This window comes from Neofelis nebulosa, chromosome 8 (assembly GCF_028018385.1).
Source record: "Neofelis nebulosa isolate mNeoNeb1 chromosome 8, mNeoNeb1.pri, whole genome shotgun sequence".
Lineage (NCBI taxonomy): Eukaryota > Metazoa > Chordata > Mammalia > Carnivora > Felidae > Neofelis > Neofelis nebulosa.
In genome coordinates, this window is record NC_080789.1 from 87,702,283 (window position 1) to 87,728,574 (window position 26,292).

General features: G+C 43.2%; 2 protein-coding genes across 4 annotated transcripts in view; both read left to right on the forward strand.

Annotated features, from left to right (window-relative positions):
* The window catches only part of LOC131519889 (cationic amino acid transporter 3-like), a 184,947-nt gene that overhangs the window by 117,109 nt on the left and 41,546 nt on the right, over positions 1 to 26,292 (forward strand). Inside the window, exon 3 of one of the 3 annotated variants that reach the window (XM_058743444.1) lies at positions 5,460 to 5,560. The exons of the other annotated variants lie outside the window; for them this stretch is intronic. The gene's annotated coding sequence lies outside the window, so the exon portion shown is untranslated. The remainder of the gene's footprint in view (positions 1 to 5,459; positions 5,561 to 26,292) is intronic. 3 annotated transcript variants of the gene reach the window in all.
* On the forward strand, positions 4,174 to 6,973 carry LOC131519888 (cationic amino acid transporter 3-like). The gene is given in 3 exon segments (XM_058743442.1): positions 4,174 to 5,620; positions 5,623 to 5,784; positions 5,787 to 6,973. Coding segments are annotated over 3 exon segments (1,773 nt in total). The 3' UTR covers positions 5,951 to 6,973.

Sequence of the window (26,292 nt, forward strand, 5' to 3'; positions counted from 1 at the left end):
AACAGGTATGTGCGTATCCTTGACAAATAGGCAACGCTCTTTGGCTGTTTTGTAAATGTATATAAATGTAACTGCTGTATACCTCATCCTGCTTCTACTTCCATTACTTAACATTGTTTCTGAAATGTACCCATGTTGTTATCTTTAATCTACTTTTTAAAATTTCTGACTGCTGTGTAATATTTCATTGTATTATATGACACATTTTACTTACACATTCCTCTAGTAACAGAGGCTGGCATAGCTCCAAATCAGAAACAGTCCTGTGATGAACTCGCTCATATGAGTCTCCTTATAAACTCAGGACAGAGTTTCCCTGGCGTGTATATCTCAGAGAGGGATTTTGGAGTGGGAGGGTGCGTGCATTCTTAATTCCATGAATATTGTGCTTCAGGATGGTGACCCCAGCTATACTCCCACCAGCAGTGGGTGATGTTTTATATCTTCTCATCAAATTTTTATGTGGATCCTGTAAGGGAAGTGAAGTAAGGTTCCTTGTGGGTGAGGAAACCTGAGGCTTAGAGAGATCAAGCAAATAACCCTGGTTTATATAGTGAAGTGGATGAGGAAAGGTTCAAATCCAAAATTTCTGACATAATGTTCATTGCTCTTAGTACTATAGTATCCAGAACTGCCCCTTCTCGGAATAAGATGAGGCATCCATAGGCAAAAATATTGATGATGATGATGATGATGATGATGATGATGATGATGATGATGTTGTTGTTGTTTACGGCTTTCATTTTCTTGATGCCTGAACTAACCCAGTGAGCTTAGAACCTCCAAGTGTTTAGCACCATGTAGGGGGGTGTCTAATTGGGGTACGTAGCATTTCAAGGCAAAGTATATGGAATAAAGCTGTTTTCATTGTTTCATGAGGGCGAGCTAACAGGCTCGAATTTTAGTGGATGATTTTGGGGCTAGAAATTTATAAAGACTAACTGATTTTCAAATTTGGGAATTTGGATCGGATTTCAATATTAAACTTTAGGTAGATTATATTAATTGCATATTGTTTGCTAACTACTTTATAGGCATAATTTCTGTTATGCCTCACAAATATCCTATGAGGTACTTTTACTTTCATTTGACTGTTATTGAAACTAAAGCACCGAGAGGTTAACTAATTTGTCCAGAGTACCCAGTATAAGGTTGAGTTGTGATTTGAACCTGAATCATGTGCCTGCAGAGCCTTTACTCCTAAATGCTAAACTGTGCTGCTTTCCTGTGAAGGAAGCTTTTGTAATCTCTCCCCTTTGAAATTGAGGACAATTTCTTGTCATTTGGGGTGATTTACAGTAGCAATGGGAAGCACAGGGCTAGTGGACAAGAATCTCCAGAGGGACAGGATATGAAGTTTGAAAGTGTTCCCCAGTGTCTTCATTATGCCTCCCTCTGTCCCCCAAAGTAAGAACCTCTGCCTTAGGACATCCCACCTAGATTATAGGGCCTGATATCTTCAAAACATTTGAAAATTCTTTGTCACCATGTGTGGCTTATACCTGCCATGAATGATGTACAGTAAGGTTTCATCAGTTTGTCTTCCCTTCACACTTTTCATTTTGCTTGCCTTCTACAAGGATGGTAATATGATTTATATCTTTACCTAAATCAGGATTACAAATACTGTTTGGCTACAAAGTATGAATCTCTCAAAGGCAATTAGGTAGGAATTCTGGATTATGTTCTCTTTCAGATTTGTATTCTCAGTTTGTGTATTTGTTCAATAAGTATCTATTGAGAATCTAACTCACACTTTGATAGAAGACACAAGCAGCTGAGCAGAAATTCTGATACATTAGGATAGATGGCACATGGGGTAAGCTAGGTGCTATAAAAACACACAGGAAGGGCAGCATAAGGTCAGGGGAGGCTTCCTGGGAAAGCAACTTCTGAGCTGGGAACTAAAGAGAAGTGGGGTTAGCTACGCAAACTGGACAAGAGGACATTGGAGGCAAGGGACCAGGTTGAGTGTTGATTCTTACAGCTGCAGCAGGAAGTGGACAGGGGATCAGGCTGGAAGAATCAACACAGCTCAGATGGTGAAGGAAGGAAGAAAGGAAGGAAGGAAAGAAGGAGGGAGGGAGGAAGGAAGGAAGGAAGGAAGGAAGGAAGGAAGGAAGGAAGGAAGGAAGGAAGGAAAGAAGGAGGGAGGGAGGAAGGAAGGAAGGAAGGAAGGAAGGAAGGAAGGGAGGGAGGGAGGGAGGGAGGAGGTGGAAGGAAGGAAGGAAGAAAGGAAAGAAGGAAGGAAGGAAGAGGAAGGAAAGAAGGAGGGAGGGAGGGAAGAAGGAAGGAAGGAAGGAAGGAAGGAAGGAAGGAAGGAAGGAAGGAAGGAAGGAAGGAAGGAAGGAAGGAAGGAAGGACTATGAAGGAAGGGCAGTGGGGAACCACTGAAGGATTTGAAGCCTGGGGGTGGGTGGGCAACATGTCAATGCTATTCATAGTGTAGCAAGATTCCATGAGTTAAGTATTGACTCTGTCTATGTTGTGTGCTTGTTAGTAAATCATAACCTTGGAACTGGTGGGTGGCAAATAAGGAGTCTAGATGGATTTGTACACAGAAGCTTTGACCCATAACATTAAGATTCCTTTTGATAATATGTAGAGAAGACAGTTCAATTTTGACTTGGTCTTTCTGCCTTAAAACCCTTTGACAACATTTCCTAAAATTCTCTCACAACCAAACCCCAAGTAGTGAGGAGAATGGGGGCTGCATGACTTTGTTTTCTGTTTTTCTGTATTCATTTCTGAGACATTGCTGTGAATTGTTCACCAAAGTCTTGCTCCATTTGATGGAGGGTGCCATTTGAATAGCAGCAGTGGAGGAAGGGGAAGGAGGAACCACATGTAGGGCTCCTTGAGTAACAAAACATATTTGGCATATTGAGACCATGGTTTGAGCTAGTGAAAAATAACTATGGTAGAAAATTAAGAGGGAGTTACAAGTTTGTGTTTTAATATAAGCTCAGAGAGCAGGGCAGGGTCTCCAGGTGGCTGGCCACTGACATCACAGATGGCCCAGGATGTTTATAGAGCACAGTGTGGCCAGTGAGAAGACTCTCTCCAGAAGTGAGCTCACCTTCTCTCCTGGAACCCAGAGAGGGAGGAGACAGAACGAATTGTTTTGGCTGTGAGCAACTGAGCTAGGTGACCTACTGCTTTCCTTCCTACCCATCACACTCTCATAAGTGTGGACATATAAACTGTAGTAAGTTTTTCCTTGTTGCCTTGGGTGAGGTTTACTGAATGTCAGAATTCACAAAATGCCCTTTCTGGCTCTTCTTCCTTAGTAATGGACACTTGGTTGGTGTATGCACCTATTTCTCCTGTGTTTCCTCACGAGAGAGTCCTCTAGTTCTTTCTGGGAATTATGAAGGCCTTGCTTCTTTCTCCCTCTTCCTCTCTTCTCACAGTGTTCCCTGTTGGCCTAGATGGGTAAAGGGAAGGGTTGGACTGTACTTTCCTTGCCATCAGTACAGCTAAATGGATGATGCAGGATGAGGAGAAAGGGGGCCATCTGATCTCGGGTACTGATTTGGGGGTAAAGAGTTTTAAGACAGTGGGACCAATATTTGTATTTTAAACTCAGATGATATTTGAGAAATGGTTCTGTAACTACAGCAAGGTCCTCTAGTCCATGAATTAATGTGTCATAACTTATGCTGAAGCACCACACAAACATCTCATGTGTAAATTGTTGCACAATAGCTTCATACCCTTTGTGTCCTACAACTTAATTAGCCCATGAGGCTACATGAGTTAGATGAAACCAAATGGGATTTTGTCATGTGGTTTGTAAAAAGGTGAATATTGATAGATATTTGGCACTTTTCTGGGGGGTAAATGGCATTAATTTTTTATGATCTTTTGTTTCAGTTTCTGTGATACTCGGGCTGCAACAGGTGACATGGGAACTTCTGAGCTATGGTTGTGAACTTTTGTAAGTTGGTTGTATGCCATTGTTCAGTAAATATTTATTGTTTACTTAGGGTTTAGGAAGGGCTATTACATACCAGGTGAAATACAAAGGAGCAGCTTTGAAGCCTGAGTAACAAACCTTGTCAGCCCCAACTCAACTTGGCTAAATTCAGCCTCACCGATTCTGATCCCAGACTCTGCTCACTGGACTTGCTGCAGCTCTCTGATCCTGGAATCCTCTTCAGTTCCAGCTAGATGCTGCGTCAGGCACTTTGTAGATTTGGTCAAAAACTGGTACGTGGACCTACGCTGAAGGAACCGGTGGCTGAGAATGACCCACAGAGAAGATTGAGCACTCTGGATTTAGTGACCCAGGGTGTGGGCCACACAGTGGGTATAGGTGTGTATGTCCTGGCTGGTGAGGTGGTCAGAAATCAAGCAGGACCATCTTTTGTGATCTGCATTTTGGTGGCTGGCCTATCTTCTCTGTTGGCTGGGCTGTGCTATGCAGAGATTAGTACCCTCATTCCCCATTCTGGCTCTGCATATCTCTACAGCTTTGTCACTATAGGTGAACTCTGGGCCTTCATCACTGACTGGAACCTCATCCTCTCCCTTGTTGCTGAGAAAGCCATTGTGTTCATCACATGGATGTTAACTTTTGACAACCTGCATGGGAACCGGCTGTCTCAGACTGTGCAAGAGAGCATCTCAGCACATGTTCCCCCTGTCCTTACAAAATATCTAGAATTCTCTGCTCTGGGTTTTGTGTTGTTGTTCATGGAATTCAGGAGTCTTTGGTATTCCGCATCATTATTGAGTTCCACAGCTGCCAAACTGGTCACATTGGTGAAACTTTTGGCTCTCAGCTTTGTCATAACCTCTGGCTTCATTAAGGGGTACCTGCACAACTGGAAGCTCACAGAAGAGGACTATGTAAAGGCTGGACTCAATGACACCTCGAGCTTGGGCCCTCTGGGCTCTGGAGGATTTGTGCCTTTTGGCTTCAAGGGGATTCTTGGTGGATCAGCTACCTGTTTCTATGCATTTCTTGGTTTCAACCATATTGTTACCAGAGTTGAAAAAGCCCAGAGTCCCCAGCGTTCCATCCCCATTGGCATTGTGATTTCACTGTTCATCTGCTTTTTGGTGTATTTTGGTGTCTCTTCAGCATTCACGCTTATGGTGCCTTACTACCAGCTCCAACCTGGGAGCACCTTGCCTGAGGTATTTCTCCATATTGGCTGGGTCCCTGTCTACTATGTGGTAGCTTTTGCATTGCTGTGCATTCTTTCCGCCAGCCTTTGGAGCTTTGTGTGGCCAATGCGTCAGGTGCTATACATGATGGCAAAGGATGGCCTCCTGTTCCCTGTCCTTACCCGTATCTCTTTCTTCCAATACTCTCTTATCATGATCATTGTGTTTGTTGGAACTATTCCAGTCATTGTATTCATCTTTGGAGTCACTGATCTCTTGGACCTAAGGTCAGTTGTGTCCCTGATTTGTCATTCCCTGGTTGTGATTTGTGTTCTCATCCTCAGGTATCAGCCTGAGATGCAGAATGAGGAAAATGAAGCAGAGGTGCAGGAGGAGAATGGACCTGCAGCAGAGAGGCTGACTCTACAGCGACTACTTTTTCCAGGTAGTTCCACCCCCACTCCACTCTCTGGCCGGGTTGTCCATGTTTGTTCCTCACGGCTTGTCTGTTGCTCAAAGAAGTTTGCCTGGTGCTGACCCAGGGGCCAGTTCTGCTTTCTGGAGACCCAGTGTGGATTTTGGTGGATGTGCTGCTCCTGGTGCTCATCATTGGGATCACTGGGGTCATCTGGAGACAGCCTCAGAGCTCCAGTCCCCTTTACTTTAAGGTCCCTGCCTGCCTCTCCTCCCACTGCTGAGCGTCTTTGTGAATGTTTACCTTATGATGCAGATGACAGCTGGCACCTGGATAGTATTTGGTGTCTGGATGCTAATTGGGTTTGTTATCTACTTCGCCTATGGGATCCAGCACAGCTGGGTCGCTATCCCCACTTAAGTCAGGGCAAAAAGTGTAGACCTTGAATTCAGCTGTGTCAGTACATATGCAGTTTGACATCATCGACCCAGTCGGGTCCCCCTGCATAATAATGGAATACTCTTGATCACAGGGAAAGGTGGGCCTCCCATGGGATGTTGGTGGGTGAACACCAATAGAGCTCTGTGTATATTGTGGAGTGATGGGTGCATCTTTGTTAATTTTCCTTTTTTTTTTTTTTTACTTGTCTACTTGAATTGTATCTGTAGTTGCTTACTGGCTTTAAAATGTTATTATTATAAGAAACTAGAAAAAACATTTTTTATTTCCTTGCTTAAATATCCAGTACCCGTGGGGTGCCTGGCTGGCTCAATCACTAGGGCATGCATTTTTTTCTCTCAGGGTGGTAACTTTGAGCCCCATGTTGTGTGTAGAGATTATTTAAAAAAATAACCAGTAGCAGTATTACTGGATCATAGGTACTTTTATTTTTAATTTTTTGAGGAACCTCTATACTGCTTTCCGTAGTGGCTGCACCAACTGACATTCCCAACAAGAGTACCTGAGGGTTCCTTTTTCTCCACAATACTTGCTTATCTTTGTCTTTTTGATTTTAGCCATCCTGACAGGTTTAAAGTGATATCCAATTGTAGTGTTAATTTACATTTCGCTGTGATTAGTGATGGTGAACACCTTTCCGAGTGTCTGTTGGCCATCTGTATATCATCTTTAGAAAAATGTCTATTTAGTTCCTCTGCCCATTTTTCAAGTGGATTGAGTTGTATAAGTTGTTTCTGTATTTTGTGTATGAACCTCTTATTGGATATATCATTTACAAATACCTTCCCTTATTCAGTGGGTTGCCTTTCTCTCTTGATGCTGATTTCCTCTTCAGGGCAAAAGCATTTTAGTTACATGATTTCAAAAAGATATATGCACCCCTATGTTTACTGTGGCATAGTTTACAATAGCCAGGACATGGAAGCAACCCAAATGTCCCTTGATAGATGAATAGATAAAGAAGATGTAATATCTATCAAATTATCTATTTGTCTATCTATCTATCTGTCATGGAATATTACTCAGCTATAAAAAAGAATGGAATCTTGGCATTTGTAACTACATGGATGGACCTAGAGGAAATAATATTATGTGAAATAAGTCTGTTCAGAGTAAGACAAACACCAAATGGTTCCACTCTTATACCAATTTAAGAAATAAAACAACAACAAAAAAGGAAAAAGTGAGACAAACAGTAAAAACAACCCCATACACTCAAATATAGGGAAAAAAACTGTTGGTTGTTGCAGTGAAGTGGGTACAGGGATGGGTGAAATAGATAAAGGGAATTAAGAGTATACTTATCTGGATGAGCACTGAGAAATGTGTGGAATCAATAAATCATTATGTACTACACCTAGAATAATATAATGACACTGTATGGTAATTATACTTCAACAAAAACAACAAAAAAAGAAACTAGAATCAAACCAAAAAAAAAAAAAAAGATGAAATATGGCCCCTGCCTTTAAGGGGCTTATATTCTAATACAAGGGGTAAAGCATAGCTGTAACACAAAGTAGAAAGTGTTGTCATAATAAGTAATATATAAACAAAGTGTCCTGGGAATTCAGAGTGGTGGAGGATCCCATGGGGTTGGCACAGTGGTGAGGGTTGATTGGTGAAATCAGAGAAGACTTTGTAGAGGAATGGCATTTGAGTTGGCTCTCTCCAAGACAGGTTAGGATTTTTGCACATGTGGGCAGCGGTGAGAGACTGTAGGCTGAGAGAACAACACTTGGAGAAGCACAGGAAAATGAAGCAGTGTTCAGAACACACTGAACACACTGTAGTGTGTGTAGCCTGAGCCTTGGCTGTGAGAGGGGCCAACAGAACATGCACAGGTGGATTGGAGCCAGAGCTCTCCTCTGAGCACAAAACACTTGGATTTGAACCCACTACCCTTAATGAAAATCCCTAGGGTTGGTTCTTCTACTTGGCAATATCTGCGTTCTTGGACTTGAAAGTTTCTCCACTCTTGTCTGCTTTGGTCCACCTGCTCATAAAGTGCACAGCTGGGAGCCAAGTATCCTGGATTCTGCTCTTGTTCCCACCATTAACTAGCAATGTGACCTTGAGCAAGCCTTTTGTTTCCTTCAATGTTTTGCTTATTTATTTTTATTTTTTTGTAACACGAGACATCAGAACTGATTATTTCTAAAGTTAGGTTCACTTACAGAATTCTAGGATTTCCTCTGGTTCTTGTGTCTTGTTATTCTCTCAGCTAGGTCTCTCTACTGCAGGCAACCTGAATGTGCATCCTGCCCACTTTTCACTACAACCCATGTTGGAGTTATAAGGATGCGATAAATAACACACCATTTCTCACTCCTATGTTTGGAACCAACTGATAACCAAGACATAGAGACAGTTGATTAAACACTTAGCTTTTGATCTGTAGCCCAATTGGCTTGCTAAGCCTGCATCACTAAATTAAACAGACTTATTCCTCATCAGAAGTAATGCGAAGCAATCTCCACAAGACGCCACAAGAAAGATTCTGCTTTAATTAGATTTTTTATGTATGAGCACGTTGTAATGCATGTGCTTCGGTCAGTTTGGCACTGGATAAAAAAGGAAAACCAATAAAAAATGGAAGGGGCTGAGCTGGGCATGATTAGTGCTGTTTCTTTAACTCACTAATCAAAGTGACAGTGAGGGGGGCAGTTTTATTCCTGGAGTGGGGCCAGGAATAGTACTCTGTCAGTGGTTCTCAGTCTTCAGCAGGTGTCACCATACCTTGAGGACTTGTGACAAAACAGATTGCTGGTCCCTGGCCCCAGCATTTAGAATTCAGTAGGTCTGGGTGGAGCCCACAACATGTACTTCTAACAAGTTCCCAGTTGATGCTGATGCTGTTGGTCCTGGGACCACATATAGAAAACCAAGTCTCCACATGGAAAGATGGAAGTGAAGGACACAATTTGCCTTTTGAACACTTGCCTTCATTTCATGAAACATTTAGATTAAAATACAATTGTTAATCCTATCACCTTGGGGAAATCATTGTGAATCATTTCACAATGTATATGTATGCCAGATAACCACAATGTATACTTTAAATATCTTAAATTTTATGTCAATTGTACATAAATAAAGCTGAAATAAAAATGAAATACCACAGTTATCTGAGTGCCTTTATTTTTGTATATTGTTCCTGATTGTAGATCATAGATAAGGAGTATATCTTGTTCGCTCCCCCAGAGAATCCTCCTGTATCTAGACACACAATGAGCATTTAATAATTCATGGTGAATTGAATAGAGCTTTACACATTTCTTTGGTACAGAAATTCTCCTTCCTTTTAGGCTAGCACTGTGTTTCTCCTTTAAAACTATCTTCCTGGAGCCTTGCTTGACAAACAGCATTTGCACCCAGAACTACATCTAGAAGTGTATCTAGATCTGTACCCAACATCTAGAACTGTACCCCAGCACGTGTAGTTTTGCCTTTGTGTGGCTCTGCCTGGAGTTCTAGTGACTGTCCTGTCTGTTCCATCAGAGTGGAGTCTTGCTAAGGACAAGGAGCAGATTCTCTCCTCCCTCTAGAGAGGGTAAGAACAATGGTAAGAACAATGTTCACTCAAAGAGCAACAGCCCTGGTGCAGCTGATAGCCTGACATGACTCTCCTGGTCTTGCTGCATCCATACTCAAGGGACTTGGAGAGGGTCCAAGGTACCAAAATTAAGGGAAGTCTACCTGACTCCAGGGAATCCCTGAAGATGAGACTGGCTCCAGCTTGGGCACAACAGGCATCTTTCTTGAAGAGTCAGAGTTTTATGGTTGGCATATGGGAGCCAGTGTTTTCCTATTGTATTTATGTATGAGGCCTTAGTAGAAAAGAAGGATGGGAAGCTACTTTCTTACTTGTGGAATTTGTCACCTTTCCAACAGAGAGTAGGTTTTTCCAGGGAAGCCTGCTAGAGGCAGGACTACCCATATACTTATCCCTTCCTTTAGATGCTTTCTTGGGAGACTGGTGCAAAAATCTTGTTGAAGCATCTTCAATTCTTTTGGGTAAAGAGAATTTACACCCCAAATGGGAAGAAAAATGAACTGAAATAGGAGGAATTACTAACTGGACAGGGATTGAGACATCATTACTTTGGAAGGGAAGGTATGAGTAGAAACTGAGAAAGAGTCACTTCCTGGAGAGGGTGCCTATGGAGCAATTTGGGAAGTAGAAGAGGGACAGATGAACTGGAAAAGAAATGGGACAGTATTCTAGGCTACATGGACCTCTAGGAGGCATGAGATATTGAGACTTTTGTGAGGGATGTGTGTTGGCATTTGAAGGGAATTTATGACCCAGGTTTGTATTGTGTATTGTGCATCGTGTCATGGAGTAAGATTTCTGAATCAGGAAGGAATGAGAGGAGGAGTTAAGATGGGGGAGACATAGCTGGAACCTGGGCTTTCCTCATCCCTCAAACACAGCTGTCAGCTCACTTGGAAAACCCAGGAAACCTATCTGCAGAATGGCAGAAGGATTTCCACAGTTAGAAGGAGAAATCTTGGCAGGTGTGAGGTATGCGAAAGTGAATTGGGAGAAAGATGGCAGGCTGTAGAGGGGAGGGAACCCTTTCCATGGAGAGACAAAAGAGAAAAAGAGACCCCGTTTGAGACAGTGCTGCATCAAATTCACACAAGGGGAAAACCTCTCTGGACCATGGGCTGGGGAGTGAGAAGTACTGAGTGTCCCAGTTATTTTTTTGCTTGCATTTGGGGCTCAAAGTCTGAAATTTTGGAATTGCACAACTTTCTAGAGTTGAACTGTAGAGCTGTTGCTTGTGCTCATGGTGAGGTGGGAGCTGGCCCCACAGTGCTAGCTTGGTGTAGGGATCTCTGGGATGCACTGGGACAGTAAAAGTCCCCTTCTCGGAGTACTTGTGGTAGAGGATGTATTGCCTCCCCAAGGACAAAATACTCTGCAGGTGCCAGCAAAAGGCCTTTCATTAGTGGGGGACAGAGACACACTCAGATGGAATATAACCTTTGCGGTTTTTAGCATTGCTACTCCATAGATTCCTAACACTGCTCAGGTGTGGGACAGTTTTTCAGGGACAGAGAACTTCCAGCATGGAGAGGCTCTACTCTGGAGGAGGGGAGTGGATCTGCACAATGTCAGTCTCACACTGGGGTGCGAGAGTCCCAGACCAGGATGAGAGACTGGGGTAATGCCATTTTCCCCCTAACACCAACATGGTGGGACTTCAGAGATCAGACAGTGGCGCTCAGTAGAGTTGGGACCTGCATACACTGAACCCTGGTCCCGTGCTGGCAGCTGCTTATTAATTGCGGCAGGACTGACTCTGAGCCAATGCAGCAGACCTTTCCTCCAGACCAGCACAGCCAGCACCTCTCATGCACCAAGTGCACTGAAAATGAAGCGCTTCAAAATGACGCCTGCAGTCCTTTTTTCTTTTTCCTTCTTCTTCTTTTGTTTGGAGTCAGGCTTATAGTTTCTTGTTGGTTTCATTCAGTTGTCTTTCTTTTTCCCGATTTTTTTGTGTAATAGGCTTCTCCCTCATCCCTTTTATCCAGGGTTACTTCAACAAAGAAACCAAAGCACACCAAGTTAAAGGTCCAACACTCCTACAATGAGTGCAAGGAGGAACTCTGCAGAGGACTGACCAGTGGGAAAGAGCACCCAAAATGCAACAGCAGAGTGCACACCAAAAATACTGGAGTGCCAGGCTCTGGGCAGTGTATGGCCCCATTTTAATATAGTAGTAACTCTCAGTGGTAGGAAACACAACAAGCTTTTATTTTTTTATTACTTATTTATTTAATATTTAAATTTTATTTATTTATTTATTATTTTTTAATATGAAATTTATTGTCAAATTGGTTCCATACAACACCCAGTGCTCACCCCAAAAGGTGCCCTCCTCAATACCCATCACCCACCCTCCCCTCCTCCCACCCCCCATCAACCCTCAGTTTGTTCTCAGTTTTTGTTCTCTTGTGCTTTGGCTCTCTCCCTCTCTAACCTCTTTTTTATTTTTCTTCCCCTCTCCCATGGACTTCTGTTAAGTTTCTCAGGATCCACATAAGAGTGAAACCATATGCTATCTGTCTTTCTCTGTATGGCTTATTTCACTTAGCATCACACTCTCCAGTGCCATCCACGTTGATAAAAAAGGCCATATTTCATTCTTTCTCATTGCCACATAGCAGTCCATGGTGTATATAAACCACAATTTCTTTATCCATTCATCAGTTGATGGACATTAAGGCTCTTTCCATCATTTGGCTATTGTTGAAAGTGCTGCTATACACATTAGGGTACAAGTGCCCTTATGCATCAGCACTCCTGTATCCCTTGGGTAAATTTTCCCTTGGGTAAATTCCTAGCAGTATTATTGCTGGGTCATAGGGTAGATCTATTTTTAATTTTTTGAGGAACCTCCACACTGTTTTCCAGAGTGGCTGCACCAGTTTGTATTCCCACCAACAGTGCAAGAGGGTTCCTGTTTCTCCACATCCTCTCCAGCATCTATAGTCTCCTGATTTGTTCATTTTGGCCACTCTGACTGGTGTGAAGTGATATCTGAGTGTGGTTTTGATTTGTACTTCCCTGATGAGGAGTGACTTTGAGCATCTTTTCATGTGCCTATTGGCCATCTGGATGTCTTCTTTAGACAAGTGTCTATTTATGTTTTCTGCCCATTTCCTCCCTGGATTATTTGTTTTTTGGGTGTGGAGTTTGGTGAGCTCTTTATAGATTTTGGATACTAGCCCTTTGTCTGATATGTCATTTGCAAATATCTTTTCCCATTCCGTTGGTTGCCTTTTAGTTTTGTTGATTGTTTCCTTTGCTGTGCAGAAGCTTTTTATCTTCATGAGGTCCCAATAGTTTGTTTTTGCTTTTAATTCCTTTGCCTTTGGGGATGTGTCAAGTAAGAAATTGCTGTGGCTGAGGTCAGAGAGGCTTTTTTCCTGCTTTCTCCTCTAGTGTTTTGATGGTTTCCTGTCTCACATTCAGGTCCTTTATCCATTTTGAGTTTATTTTTATGAATGGTGTGAGAAAGAGGTCTAGTTTCATCCTTCTGCATGTTGCTGTCCATTTCTCCCAGCACCATTTGTTAAAGAGACTGTCTTTTTTCCATTGGATGTTCTTTCCGGCTTTGTCAAAGATCAGTTGGCCATACTTTTTGTGGGTCTAGTTCTGGGGTTTCTATTCTATTCCATTGGTCTATGTGTCTGTTTTTATGCCAATGCCATGCTGTCTTGATGATTACAGCTTTGTAGTAGAGGCTAAAGTCTGGGATTGTGATGCCTCCTGCTTTGGTCTTCTTCAAAATTACTTTGGTTATTCGGGGCCTTTTGTGGTTCCATATGAATTTTAGGATTGCTTGTTCTAGCTCAGAGAAGAATGCTGGTACAATTTTGATTGGAATTGCATTGAATGTGTAGATAGCTTTGGGTAGTATTGACATTTTAACAATATTTATTCTTTCAATCTATGAGCACGGAATGTTTTTCCATTTCTTTAAATCTTCTTCAACTTCCTTCATAAGCTTTCTATAGTTTTCAGCATATAGATCTTTTACATCTTGGTTAGGTTTATTCCTAGGTATTTTATGCTTCTTGGTGCAATTGCGAATGGGATCAGTTTCTTGATTTGTCTTTCTGTTGCTTCGTTGTTAGTGTATAAGAATGCAACTGATTTCTGTACATTGATTTTGTGTCCTGCGACTTTGCTGAATTTATGTATCAGTTCAAGCAGACCTTTGGTGGAGTCTATAGGATTTTCCATGTATAATATCATGTCATCTGCAAAAAGTGAAAGCTTAAGTTCATTGTTGCCAGTTTTGATGCCTTTGATTTCCTTTTGTTGTCTGATTGCTGATGCTAGCACTTCCAACACTATGTTAAACAACAGCGGTGAGAGTGGACACCCCTGTCGTGTTCCTGACTCAGGGGGGAAAGAGCTCAGTTTTTCCCCATTGAGGATGATATTAGCTGTAGGCTTTTCATAAATGGCTTTTATGATGTTTAAGTATGTTCCTTCTATCCCGACTTTCTTGAGGGTTTTTATTAAGAAAGGATGCTGAATTTTGTCAAATACTTTTTCTGCATCATTTGATAGGATCCTATGGTTTTTATCTTTTCTTTTATTAATGTGATGTATCACACTGATTAATTTGTGAATGTTGAACCAGCCCTGCAGCCCTGGAATGAGTCCTACTTGATCATGGTGAATAATTCTCTTTATATGCTGTTGAATTCGATTTGCTAGTATCTTATTGAGAATTTTTGCATCCATATTCATCAGGGATATTGGCCTGTAGTTCTCTTTTTTTTACTGGGTCTCTGTCTGGTTTAGGAATCAAAGTAATACTGGCTTCATAGAATGAGTCTGGAAGTTTTCCTTCCCTTTTTATTTTTTGTAATAGCTTGAGAAAGATAGGTATTATCTCTGCTTTAAATGTCTGGTAGAATTCCCCTGAGAAGCCATCTGGTCCTGGACTCTTATTTGTTGGGAGATTTTTGATAACTGATTCAATTTCTTCACTGGTTATGGGTCTGTTCAAGCTTTCTATGTCTTCCTGTTTGAGTTTTGGAAGTGTGTGGGTGTTTAGGAATTTGTCCATTTCTTCCAGGCTGTCCAGTTTGTTGGCATATAATTTTTCATAGTATTCCCTGATAATTGCTTATATTTCTGAGGGATTGGTTGTAGTAATTCCATTTTCATTCATGATTTTATCTATTTGGGTCATCTCCCTTTTCTTTTTGAGAAGCCTGGCTAGAGGTTTATCAATTTTGTTTATTTTTCCAAAAAAAGCAACTCTTGGTTTCATTGATCTTCTCTACAGATTTTTAGATTCTATATTGTTTATTTCTGCTCTGATTATTATTATTTCTCTTCTTCTGCTGGGTTTAGGCTGCCTTTGCTGTTCTGCTTCTATTTCCTTTAGGTGTGCTGTTAGATTTTGTATTTGGGATATTTCTTGTTTCTTGATACAGGCCTGGATTGAAATGTATTTTCCTCTCAGGACTGCCTTTGCTGCATCCCAAAGCGTTTGGATTGTTGTATTTTCATTTTCATTTGTTTCCATATATTTTTTAATTTCTTCTCTAATTGCCTGGTTGGCCCATTCATTCGTTAGTAGGGTGTTCTTTAACCTCCATGCTTTTGGAGGTTTTCCAGACTTTTTCCTGTGGCTGATTTCAATCTTCATAGCATTGTGGTTTGAAAGTATGCATGGTATGATCTTAATTCTTGTATACTTATGAAGGGCTGTTGTGTGACCCAGTATGTGATCTATCTTGGAGAATGTTCCATGTGCACTGGAGAAGAAGTATATTCTGTTGCTTTGGGATGCAGAGTTCTAAATATATCTGTCAAGTCCATCTGATCCAATGTATCATTCAGGGCCCTTGTTTCTTTACTGATCCTGTGTCTAGACGATCTATCCATTGTTGTAAGTGGAGTATTAAAGTCCCCTGCAATTACCACATTCTTATCAATAAGGTTGCTTATGTTTGTGATTAATTGTTTTATATACTTGGGGGCTCCTGTATTCGGCTCATAGACATTTATAATTGTTAGCTCTTCCTGATGGATAGACCCTGTAATTATTATATAATACCCTTCTCCATCTCCTAGTTTGTCTGATATAAGTGTGGCTACTCCAGCTTTCTTTTGACTTCTAGTAGCATGATAGATATTTCTCCATCCCCTCACTTTCAATCTGAAGGTGTCCTCAGGTCTAAAATGAGTCTCTTGTAGACAGCAAATAGATGGGTCTTTTTTTTAATCCATCCTGATACCCTATGTCTTGGTTGGAGCATTTAGTCCATTTACATTTCAGTGTTATCATAGAAAGATATGGGTTTAGAGTCATTGTGATGTCTGTAGGTTTCATGCTTGCAGTGATGTCTCTGGTACTTTGTGGCCCTTGCAACATTTCACTCACAGAATCTCCCTTAGGATCTCTTGTAGGGCTGGTTTAGTGGTGATGAATTCCTTCAGTTTTTGTTTGTTTGGGAAGACCTTTATCTCTCCTTCTATTCTAAATGATAGACTTGCTGTATAAAGGATTCTTGGCTGCATATTTTTTTCTGTTCATCACGTTGAAGATTCCCTGCCATTCCTTTCTGGCCTGCCAAGTTTCAGTAAGTAGATCTGTCACTAGTCTTATCAGTATCCCTTTATGTGTTAGAGCATGTTTATCCCTAGCTGCTTTCAGAATTTTCTCTTTATCCTTGTATTTTGCCAGTTTCACTATGATATGTCATGCAGAAGATCGATTCAAGTTACATCTGAAGTGAGTTCTCTGTGCCTCTTGGATTTCAATGCCTTTTTCCTTCCCCAGATCAGGGAAGTTATTAGCTATGATTTGTTCAAGTACACCTTCAGACCATTTCTCTGTCTCTTCCTCCTCTGGAATCCCTATTATATGGATATTGTTCCATTTGATTGCATCACTTAGTTCTCTAATTCTCCCCTAATACTCCTGGATTTTTTTTATCTCTCTTTTTCTCAGCTTCCTCTTTTTCCATAATTGTATCTTCTAATTCACCTATTCTCTCCTCTTCCTCTTCAATCCAAGCTGTGGTCGCCTCTATTTTATTTTACACCTCATTTATAGCATTTTTTTAGCTCCTCCTGACTATTTCTTAGTCCCTTGATCTCTGAAGCAATAGATTCTCTGCTGTCCTGTATACTTTTTTCAAACCGAGCGATTAATTTTATGACTATTATTTTAAATTCATGTTCCGTTACATTGCTTAAATAGTTTTCGATCAATTCGTTAGCTGTCGCTATTTCCTGGAGTATCTTTTGAGGAGAATTCTTCCGTTTTGTCATTTTGGATAGTCCCTGGAGTGGCAGGGAACTGCAGGGCACTTCCCCTGTGCTTTCTGGAGTAACTTGTGTTGGTGGGCAGGGCCACAGTCAGACCTGAAATCTGTCCCCAGCCCACTCCTGGGGCCACAGTCAGACTGGTGTGTACCTTATCTTCCCCTCTCCCAGGAGCAGGACTCACTGTGGAGTGGTGTGGGCCCTGTCTGGGCTACTTGCACACTGCCAGGCTTGTGGTGCTGCTTCTATGGGTTCTGGTGTATTAGCTGTGGTGGAGCTGCAAGGTTGACAGGGGCAGGAGGGGTAGGCTTAGCTTGCTTTACCATTGGTGGTCCCCTGCCAGAGAGGCCCTGCATAACTGGGAGGGAGGCAGGCAGACCCGTTGGAGGGAAGGATCCACAGAAGCACAGTGTTGGGTGTTTGCATGGTGCAAGCAAGTTCAGTGACAGAAACTAGTTTCTTTGTGGTTTCGGCTGGGGGATGGGCAAGGGAGATGGCGCTGGCCAGTGCCTTTGTTCACTGCGGAGCTGAGCTCTGTCCTCCAGGGCTCAACAACTCTCCCTCCCGTTGTACTCTAGCCCTCCAGCTCTCTGAGCAGAGCTGTTGACTTATAACATTCCAGATGTTAAGTCCCGCTGGCTGTCAGAACTCATGCAGTCTGGCCCTTCCGCTTTTGCAAGTCAGACTTGAGGGCTCTGTCTTGCCGGGAGGGCTGCCCCTCCACCTCCCCAGCTCCCTCCCGCCTATCCGTGTAGTGCGCACCGCCTCTCTGCCTTCCTAGCCTCTTCCGTGGGCCTCTTGTCTATGCTTGGCTCCAGAAAGGCCATTCTGCTAGTCTTCTGGTGGTTTTCTGGTTTTTTTAGGCAGATGTGGGTGTAATCTCAGCGATCAGCAGGACGCAGTGAGCCCAGCGTCCTCCTATGCCACCATCTTGTCCTTGCTCTAAATTTTTATTTATTTTTGACAGAGAGAAATACAGAGCATGAGCAGGGGAGGGTCAGAGAGAGAGGGAGACAGAATCTGAAGCAGGCTCCAGGCTCTGTGCTGTCAGGACAGAGCCTGATGTGGGGCTCCCACAACAAGCTTTTATATCACATAAAAGACAGAAACTTAGCTAAAATGACAAGACAGAGGACTTCTCCCCAAAAGAAAGGTTAAGAAGAAATCTCAGCCAGGGACTTGATCAAACATATAGAAGCAATATATCTGAACAAGAATTTAGAACAATAGTCATAAGACTACTAGCTGGGCTTGGAAAAAAAAAGCATAGAAGACACCAGAGAAACCCCTGATGCAGAGATCAAATACCTAAGAACTAGTCAGGATGAAATAAAAATTGTTATACCTAGGGGGGCTGGGTGGATAGTTGTTTAAGTGTCTGACTGTTCATTTTGGCTCAGGTCAAGATCTCCTGATTGTAATTCGAACCACACATCATGATCCCCACTGACAGTGTGGAGCCTGCTTGGGATTCTCTCTCTCTCTCTCTCTCTCTCTCTCTCTCACACACACACACACACAATTAAAAAACCACATAAACTTTTTAAAATTGCTGTAACTGAGATGCAAAACAAACTGCATACAGTGACGAGAATTGAAGAAGCAGAGGAGAGAATAGGTGAGATAGAAGATAAAATTATGAAAAATAATGAAGCTGGAAAAAAAGAGGGAAAGGAAATTATTAGATCACAAGCGAGACTTAAAGAACTGATTCCTTGAAATGAAAAAATATTCATATTATGGGAACCCAGAAGAAGAGTGAGCAAAAGTTGTAGAATATTGATTTAAACAAATTATAACTGAGAACTTCACTAATCTGGGGAAAGAAACAGGCTTTCAAACCCAACAGGAACAGAGAACTCCCCTCAAATGAACAAAAACAAGGCAACACCACAACATAGCATAGTGAAACTTGCAAAAATACAAATATGAAGATAATTCTAAAAGCTGCTAGGGATAAATTATCCTTAACCTACAGGGGTAGACTTTTAAGGTTAGTAGTACACCTGTACATGGAAATTTGGGAGGCTAGAAGAGAGTGGCAGGAAATATTCAATGTGTTGAATGGGAAAAATGTGCAGCCAAGAATCCTTTATCTAATAAGGTTCTCATTCAGAATAGAAGGAGAAAAAAAAGACCTTCCCAGACAAAAAATAAGGAGTTTGTGACCACTAAACCAGGCTTGCAGGAAATTTTAAAGAGGACTCTGAGTGGAGGGGAAAAAAAAAAAAGATCAAAGCAACAAGACTACAAAGTACCAGAGAATGTCACCAGTAACAGCAACTCTATAGGTAACACAATGGCACTAAATTCATATCTTTCAATAATCACTCTTAATGTAAATGGACTAAATGGTCCAGCAACAGACATAGGGTATCAGAATGGATAAACAAATGAAGATCCATCCATACATTGCCTACAAGGGACTCATTTTAGACCTAAAGGCACCTGCAGATTGAGAGCGAGGGGATGGAGAACCATCTGTCATGCTAATGGAGGTCAAAAGAAAGCTAGATTAGCCACACTTATATCAGACAAAGTAGATTTTAAACCAAAGACTGTAACAAGAGGTGAGGAAAGGCATTATCTCATAATTAAGGAGTCTATGCATCAGGAAGATCTAACAATTGTAAATATTTTTGTCCCAACTTGGAGCACCCAAATATAGAACTTAATAACAAACATGAAGAAAATCATTGATAATAATACAATAGTAGTCGGGGACCTTAGTACCCCAATTACAACAATGGACAGATCATTTAAACAAAAAATCAACAAGAAAACAATGGCCTTGAAAGACACTGGACCAGATGGACTTAACAGATACATTTAGAACATTTCACACTAACGTTCTTCTCAAGGGCACATGGAACATTCTCCACAATAGATACCATACTGGGTCACAAATCAGCCCTCAACAGGTAAAGAAAGATTGAGATCATACCATGGAGTTTTTCAGAGCATAACACTACGAAATTTGAAATCAACCATCAGAAAAAAATTGGAAGGCCCTCAAATATATGGAAAGTTAAAGAAAACTTACTAAAGAATGACTGGGTTAACCAAGAAATTAAAGAAGCAATAAAAAAAATTACATGGAAGCCAATGAAAATGAAAACAGGACAGTCCAAACCCTTTGGTATGCAGTAAAGGCAGTCCTAACAGGAAAATACATTGCAATCCATTCTTATTTCAAGAAACAAGAAAAGTCATAAATACACAAGCTAAGCTTACACTTAAAGGAGGTAGAAAAGGATCAGGAAATGAAGCCTAATGCTAGCAGAGGAGGGAAATAATAAAGATTAGAGCAATAATAAAGGATTTGGAAACAAACAAACAAACAAACAAACAAACAAAAAACCCCAAAAACCCAGTAGAACAGATCAATAAATCTAAGTGCTGGTTTTTTGAAAGAAGAAAGAAAATTGATAAATTCATAACCAGACTTACCATAATGAAAGAGGACCCAAATAGATAAAATCACAAATGATAGAGGAGAGATCACAGCCAACACCACAGAATTACCAACGTTATAAGAAAATACTATGAAAAATTAAATGCCAACAACCTGGGCAGCAAATGGACAATCTCCTAGAAACTCACAAACTACCAAAATTGAAATAGGAAGAAATAGAAAATTTGAACAGCAAGGTATCTATTATCAGAAATTCCAACAAATGAGTCCTGGGCCAGATGGCTTCCCAGGGGAATTCTACAACATATTTAAAGAGCGGTTAATACCTATTCTTCTCCAACTGTTCCAAAACATAGATATGGAAGGAAAGCTTCCAAACTCATTCTATAAAGCCAGCATTACCTTGATTCACAAACCAAAGACCTGACTAAAAAGGGGAATTACAGGCCAATATCCCTGATGAAACTGGATGCAAAAATTCTCAACAAGATACTAGCAAATTGAATTCAATAGTACACTAAAAGAATTATTCAACATGATCAAGTGGGATTTATTACTGGGCTGCAGGGATGGTTCAATAACCAGAAGTTAATCAACATTATATATCACATTAATAAAAGAAAGTATAAGAACCACACGATCCTCTCAATAGATGCAGAAAAAGCATTTGACAAAACACAGATTTCTTTCTTTGTAAAAAACAAAAGCAAAAACAAAATCTTTATAAAGTGGGTATAGAAAGAACATACCTCGAGATCATATAGGCCATATGTGAAAGACCCACAGCTAATATCATCCTCAATGGGGAAAAACTGAGAGTTTTCCTAAGGTCAGGAACATGACAGGGATGTCCACTCTCATGAATGTTGTTCATGGAGTGTTGGAAGTCCAGGATTGAGCAATCAGACAACACAAAGAAATAAAAGGCATTCAAATTGGCAACAAGAAGTCAAACTTTCACTCTATGCAGACGACATGATACTCTACATGGAAAACCTGAAAGACTCCACAAAAAAAATGCTAGAACTGAAACATGAAATCAGCCAAGTCATAGGATAAAAAACCAATGTACAAAAATCTGTGGCATTTCTATACACCAATAATGAAGCAGCAGAAAGAGAAATCAAGGAATTGATCCCATTTGCAGCAGACCAAAAACCATAAAATACCTAGGAATAAACTTAACCAAAGCGGTAAAGATTTATACACTGAAAACTGTACTCCCAAAGCCAATACTACACTGTATACACTGTTGAATAAGGTGTCTGGTTTGTCTGGGTTCTGTTTCATTGTGTGCAGGAGGGCTCTGTTGTTTTCCAGGAAAGAATGCACAATATATAGGTATACAAGGAAACATTAATCAATCATATGGGCTAAGGGTCCTGGCTAAAGCTTCAAGACTACTAACTTGATTGCAGTGGCCCAGGCAACTCAAAGAGGTCACCTAAGATTCTGCCGGAATGAGGGCATTCACCCTGGTGTCCTAGGTGAAGAAGGCTCAGAGATCTGGGAGCCCTGGCTGAACAGAGGTTATATGTTGCTGGTGGGGTGGGAGTACAGTGGCCTGAGCTCTTGGAGATGTGTGTCCTGGTGTCCTGAGCTGGGCTGGGTGGAGGTGGTTGGAGGGGAGGACAACTCCATCAGCTTAGGGAGGACTCCAGGCTCAGGGTCTGTCTTAGAGCATATTCTCTCCAGGAGGCCCAGAGGGGAAGAGAAGAGAACGGGAAACAGACATTTCAGACCCATCCAGCCTCATTCCTTCCCCTCTACCCTCCCTCACCTAGCTTAGTCCAGCCTCTCAATGGGCCATTTCACACATATTACACACTGGCTGTGTGCACCAAGCTCCAAAGTGTTCTTGGCCCATTCTCACCCCAGGAACCACTGCCTTCCCCTTGCAACCACACAGATCCTCAGTATTCTCAGTCCCTAGCTTGATCTCAGAGCCCAGAAGCTTCTTTGGAAGCCTGGGGTGTGGAACCTAGATATTTGGGACATACCATGTAGACCCTGAAGAAGTGGGGGAAGGGAAGGTTGGGAGAGAGCCCCACGATTTCCTGAGGACAGGATGATGGCTTACATTAGCAAGAAAGATTCAAGTGAGAGTAGATGAAGAACTTCTCTTGAGCAGACAGCACTACTTGTTTCTGAAGCTAAAATCCTGATACAGGGATGGAGTAAGATGAATAGGGGCCCACAGAGAGAGATCCTCTCCCCAGGAGTGTTTGGGCTAAGCAAGGTGTGGTGGGGGAAGGGGAGACCACCTGGAACAAACAGTTGGTAAACAAGGTGAGACTCTGGGGGAATCTGTGGTTTCCATGTGGAGGCCCGAGTCCTGTCCTGCACACACCATGTAATTGTGAAATTTTGCTGAATCCTCTGGGCTCTCAGACATCAGTGATCTGGGAGGAGAAAAGATGCAGAGGCTGAGCACATTCCTTTCTCTCCTGCAAACCTGTGCTAGGAGCTGAGGGGGAGTCTCCCTCCAGCGTAAGTGGAGGCAGAGGTGGTAGGACAACCTGCGGCAACAGTCGCCGTTTGCCTCTGTCCTCTCCTGAGACGAAGTGGCTTTGGGATGGCCAGGTAATCAGGCCTTCCCTGAGGTCCCTTTCAACCTGGGGCAGCACTGAGCTGTGGGTTGTCCCCGCCACTCAATGCCTGTCAGGAAGGGACAAGGTCACCATGGAGGTCCGAGTCCCCCAGGTGGGACTGAATTACCTAGGAGGTTTTTCTTGGTCACCTTATCCCACTCACCAATTTCCTGATGGAGAGAGGTCTCTTCAGCTCTCCTAAACACCTGACAGGGTTTGCCTAGAGGAAGAGAGAAGAGACAGTAGGCATATGGCAGGAAGAGAGAGAGGGGGGCAAATATCCTTCCTGTCATTGGGCTCTGAGCCCTGTTCTACTCCCTAGATTCTGAAGGGTGTGAAAGGTGCAAAGGAAGGTGTAGAAATGACTTGAAATGGGGGCAGATTGGTAGGATGTAGCAGGGTGGAGAGATGGAGGTAATGGGAGAGTGGAGCCCACTGGGAGTTGGGGTTGTCTGGGGAGGTGAGCCAGGAGGGGGGAGGGAGGCAAGCTGGGTGGGGTGGAAGGTGGTGAAGTTGGGAGGGAACAGAGTGGGAGGTGGGCAGTGCAGGGGGTCAGAGGGATGGGGATGAGCAGGGGAGGGAGGTGGAGGAACCAGGATGGAGCAATGCCTGATGGAAACTCAGAGATGGTCAGGGTGGTGGGTTGTCTGGAAGGACTGGAGCACGATCCCACTGGGAGGAGCCCAGAACCCCTTCCCCCAAGCATGGAAGTAGTTTCTTCTGGATAGGGAAGTGGGTTCAGGGTGTAGGGACGCTGAGAGGATAGGGGGTAAAGCTGGTGGATCACAGATGGGTCAGACATATCCTGGGCAGGAGGGCCATGATCAACAGGGCAGATTCAGAGAAGGGAGTTCAGAGATCACTGCTTACAACACTCACACTTTACAGACAGGAGCCAGAGGCCCTGCAGGAGGGAACACTCCATGTCCCCTGCTATGTGATGGCTGCCTCTGGAAAACCTGCCCCTGACTCCTAGTCTAGGAGTCCTTCTTGTTCCCCATTTGGAGGACCCTGGACTCTATTCCCATTCTCTTGGCTTTATGGGATGGGAAGAGGCAGAGAAGGACTTCAGCTAGACTGGGATGATATTCCCCTTCCTCCTCCTCTAGTGACTCCTTTCCAGCCTTCCAGCTAGACTTCCAGGCCTCCCATCCACTACACCCATTCCTTCTCCTTCCCACCCTCCCTCCACACTCTCCCAGGATCTGGTCTCTTAGCTCCTCCGGGCAGACATTGCAGTGTTTAGTCCTCCCTACCCTGCTCTGGCCTCATAGTCTGACTCCAGTCTGAACCACCCCCTCTCCTCCTCTTCCTGCAGATTAGCCTCCTAGTCCTTTGCAAAATCACTGCTTACTCTCCTCCTCTGGGATGTCTTCTATGATTAACTCTCCTGGTTTTGGATCCCACACTGTTTCTTTCTAAACCACAGGAAATGTACAAGGCCTTTCCTTGTTCTGGTCTCTTCTGTTTCCTGACTGAGAGCCTTGTCCCTGCTCCTCACTCTGACATCCTCCCCTGGCATGGGACATGGACCTGGGCCTCCCCAAAGGAGGGGCTTGGTTTTCTCCTTTCTCTCAGGACTCCATGTATGCACCAGGAGGGCCAGGACTGCCCTGGAGAATTGCCTGAGCCCCTCTGTGTTCTCTGTGTTCTGGGAATGGCAGAGATAATGATGTCCAACTGGGTCTCACCCCAAGGACGGAGGTGGCAGTGCAGACCCTTCCCTGTCTGTATCTTAGTGTTTTATTGGGGTGTAGACTTCACCTCCAGGTTGCATCCTCCTCCTGTTCCTGGTTGCCCTTGATCCAGTTAACAGGCTTCTTAAGGCTGCTGCCCTGGAGCTCCTGGGATGCTGGGACAGGCGTGTGTTGCAGGGAGTATGGCCGGAGTTGCAAAAGATGAGTCCATAAACAAAATGCAGTTAAGTGAAGGTTGGAATACTCATACTCATGTTGGAATGAGGCTCCAACTCCAGAAGGAAGCTTCTTTTTATTAGGATACTTGCTAAAGACTATGTGCATAAAGTCAGCTAAGCATGTGTATTAATCAATTTACTGGTTTAGCTTTTCAAGGTTGAATTTCGAGTTAATTGGTTTCTATAACACTAGGAAGGGTCAGGTGGGAAGAAGGATCCGGCCCTGGACAATGTGAATGGCTCTAGGCGTTCCTTGTTCCTTGGGGAGCTGCAGCTTGCTTTCAGCTGTGTAAATGCATCCTAAGGCCTTGCGCCTTCTCCAGCCTTTCCCTTTTGAAGTCTCTTCTTTTGATGCTTCTCTCCTGCATCTCACACAGGTGGGGGGAGTGGCAGGCAGTCCAACTATGATTTCTCAACTTGGGCTTCACACTGCACCTGACCACTTGCTTCCTGGTTGGGTCTCTGCAGACCCGTTTTCCCTCTCAGGCTTGTCTTCCACCCTCACTTTCCTTCCTCCACTCCCTCCTCACACAGCCCACCTATCTCCAAAGCCTGAGTTCTCTCTGCAAGCTCTCTCTTTCCTGAGAACCTTGGGGTTGTCCTCCTTTTCTGGCAAGGAGGATGTGTGGATGGAGATCTGGGTGGAGAAGATCTGGGTCCTGGCTCTGGTGAGGCACCAGGCCTAGTTCTGGGCCCATCTGTGCATTAGTTGCCACCTTATGGCCATTCTGAGAACTGCAGGGTTGGGGTCCTTGCTGAGAAAGGAAAGGGGGAGGGCCTGGTTGGCTTTTAGAGGGAAGCAGGCCTCAGAATTGCTAATTGACATTGGAGGTTTTCTCAGGGAGCCTTTGAATTCCTACCTGGCCTGGGAATGGAAGCCAGGGAGGAAAGTCAAATAGCAGGGATACACCTAGATGGAAAGAGATAATTGAAACTCTGTCCTCAAGTCTCAAACCTACAATTCAAATTCTCCCTCCCCAAAAGTGCTCTAAAAGGGAAACAATCTGAAACCAAAGCAGGAGGAGGTGATATCTGACCTGAGAACTTCCCAATAAATTCCAAAGTGTATTGGGATGCCACTACTTGTGACAGTTGCCCAATTTTACAATGCCTTGGGTCCCAGTGAGTGGCTCCTCCCTCTTCCCCAGGTTCCCTGATCTCATCATGCTCAGCTCATTGTGCCTATTCCGAAAAGCCCAGTTTCCTCAGCCTTCCCTACTCCAGTCTGAGTGTGGCTATGGGCAAGATGCTAATCTGGTAAGTCCCTTCTGTGGTCTAACTGCAGTCCTGCCTGGAGCACTGGAAGTGGAGAGAACTTCCATATGCCCAGAAGAACTGCAGATGGGAAGGAGGCCAGAGAAAGGACCCTGGGAGGAAGGTTCTAAGGGAGGGCAGTTCTACCTCAGGTTCTCCTCCATCCTCCTCTCTCCTGCCCCACTGGGTCTGTGGAGATGAAGACCATGGGACAGAGTGGTTCACACCCTGGAGAACTCTCTCTGCTTGGGTTCAGGATTCACAGGTGCTGGGGGGAGGGGAAGCTGAGTTCCATCATGGCCCTTGTTATTGTCT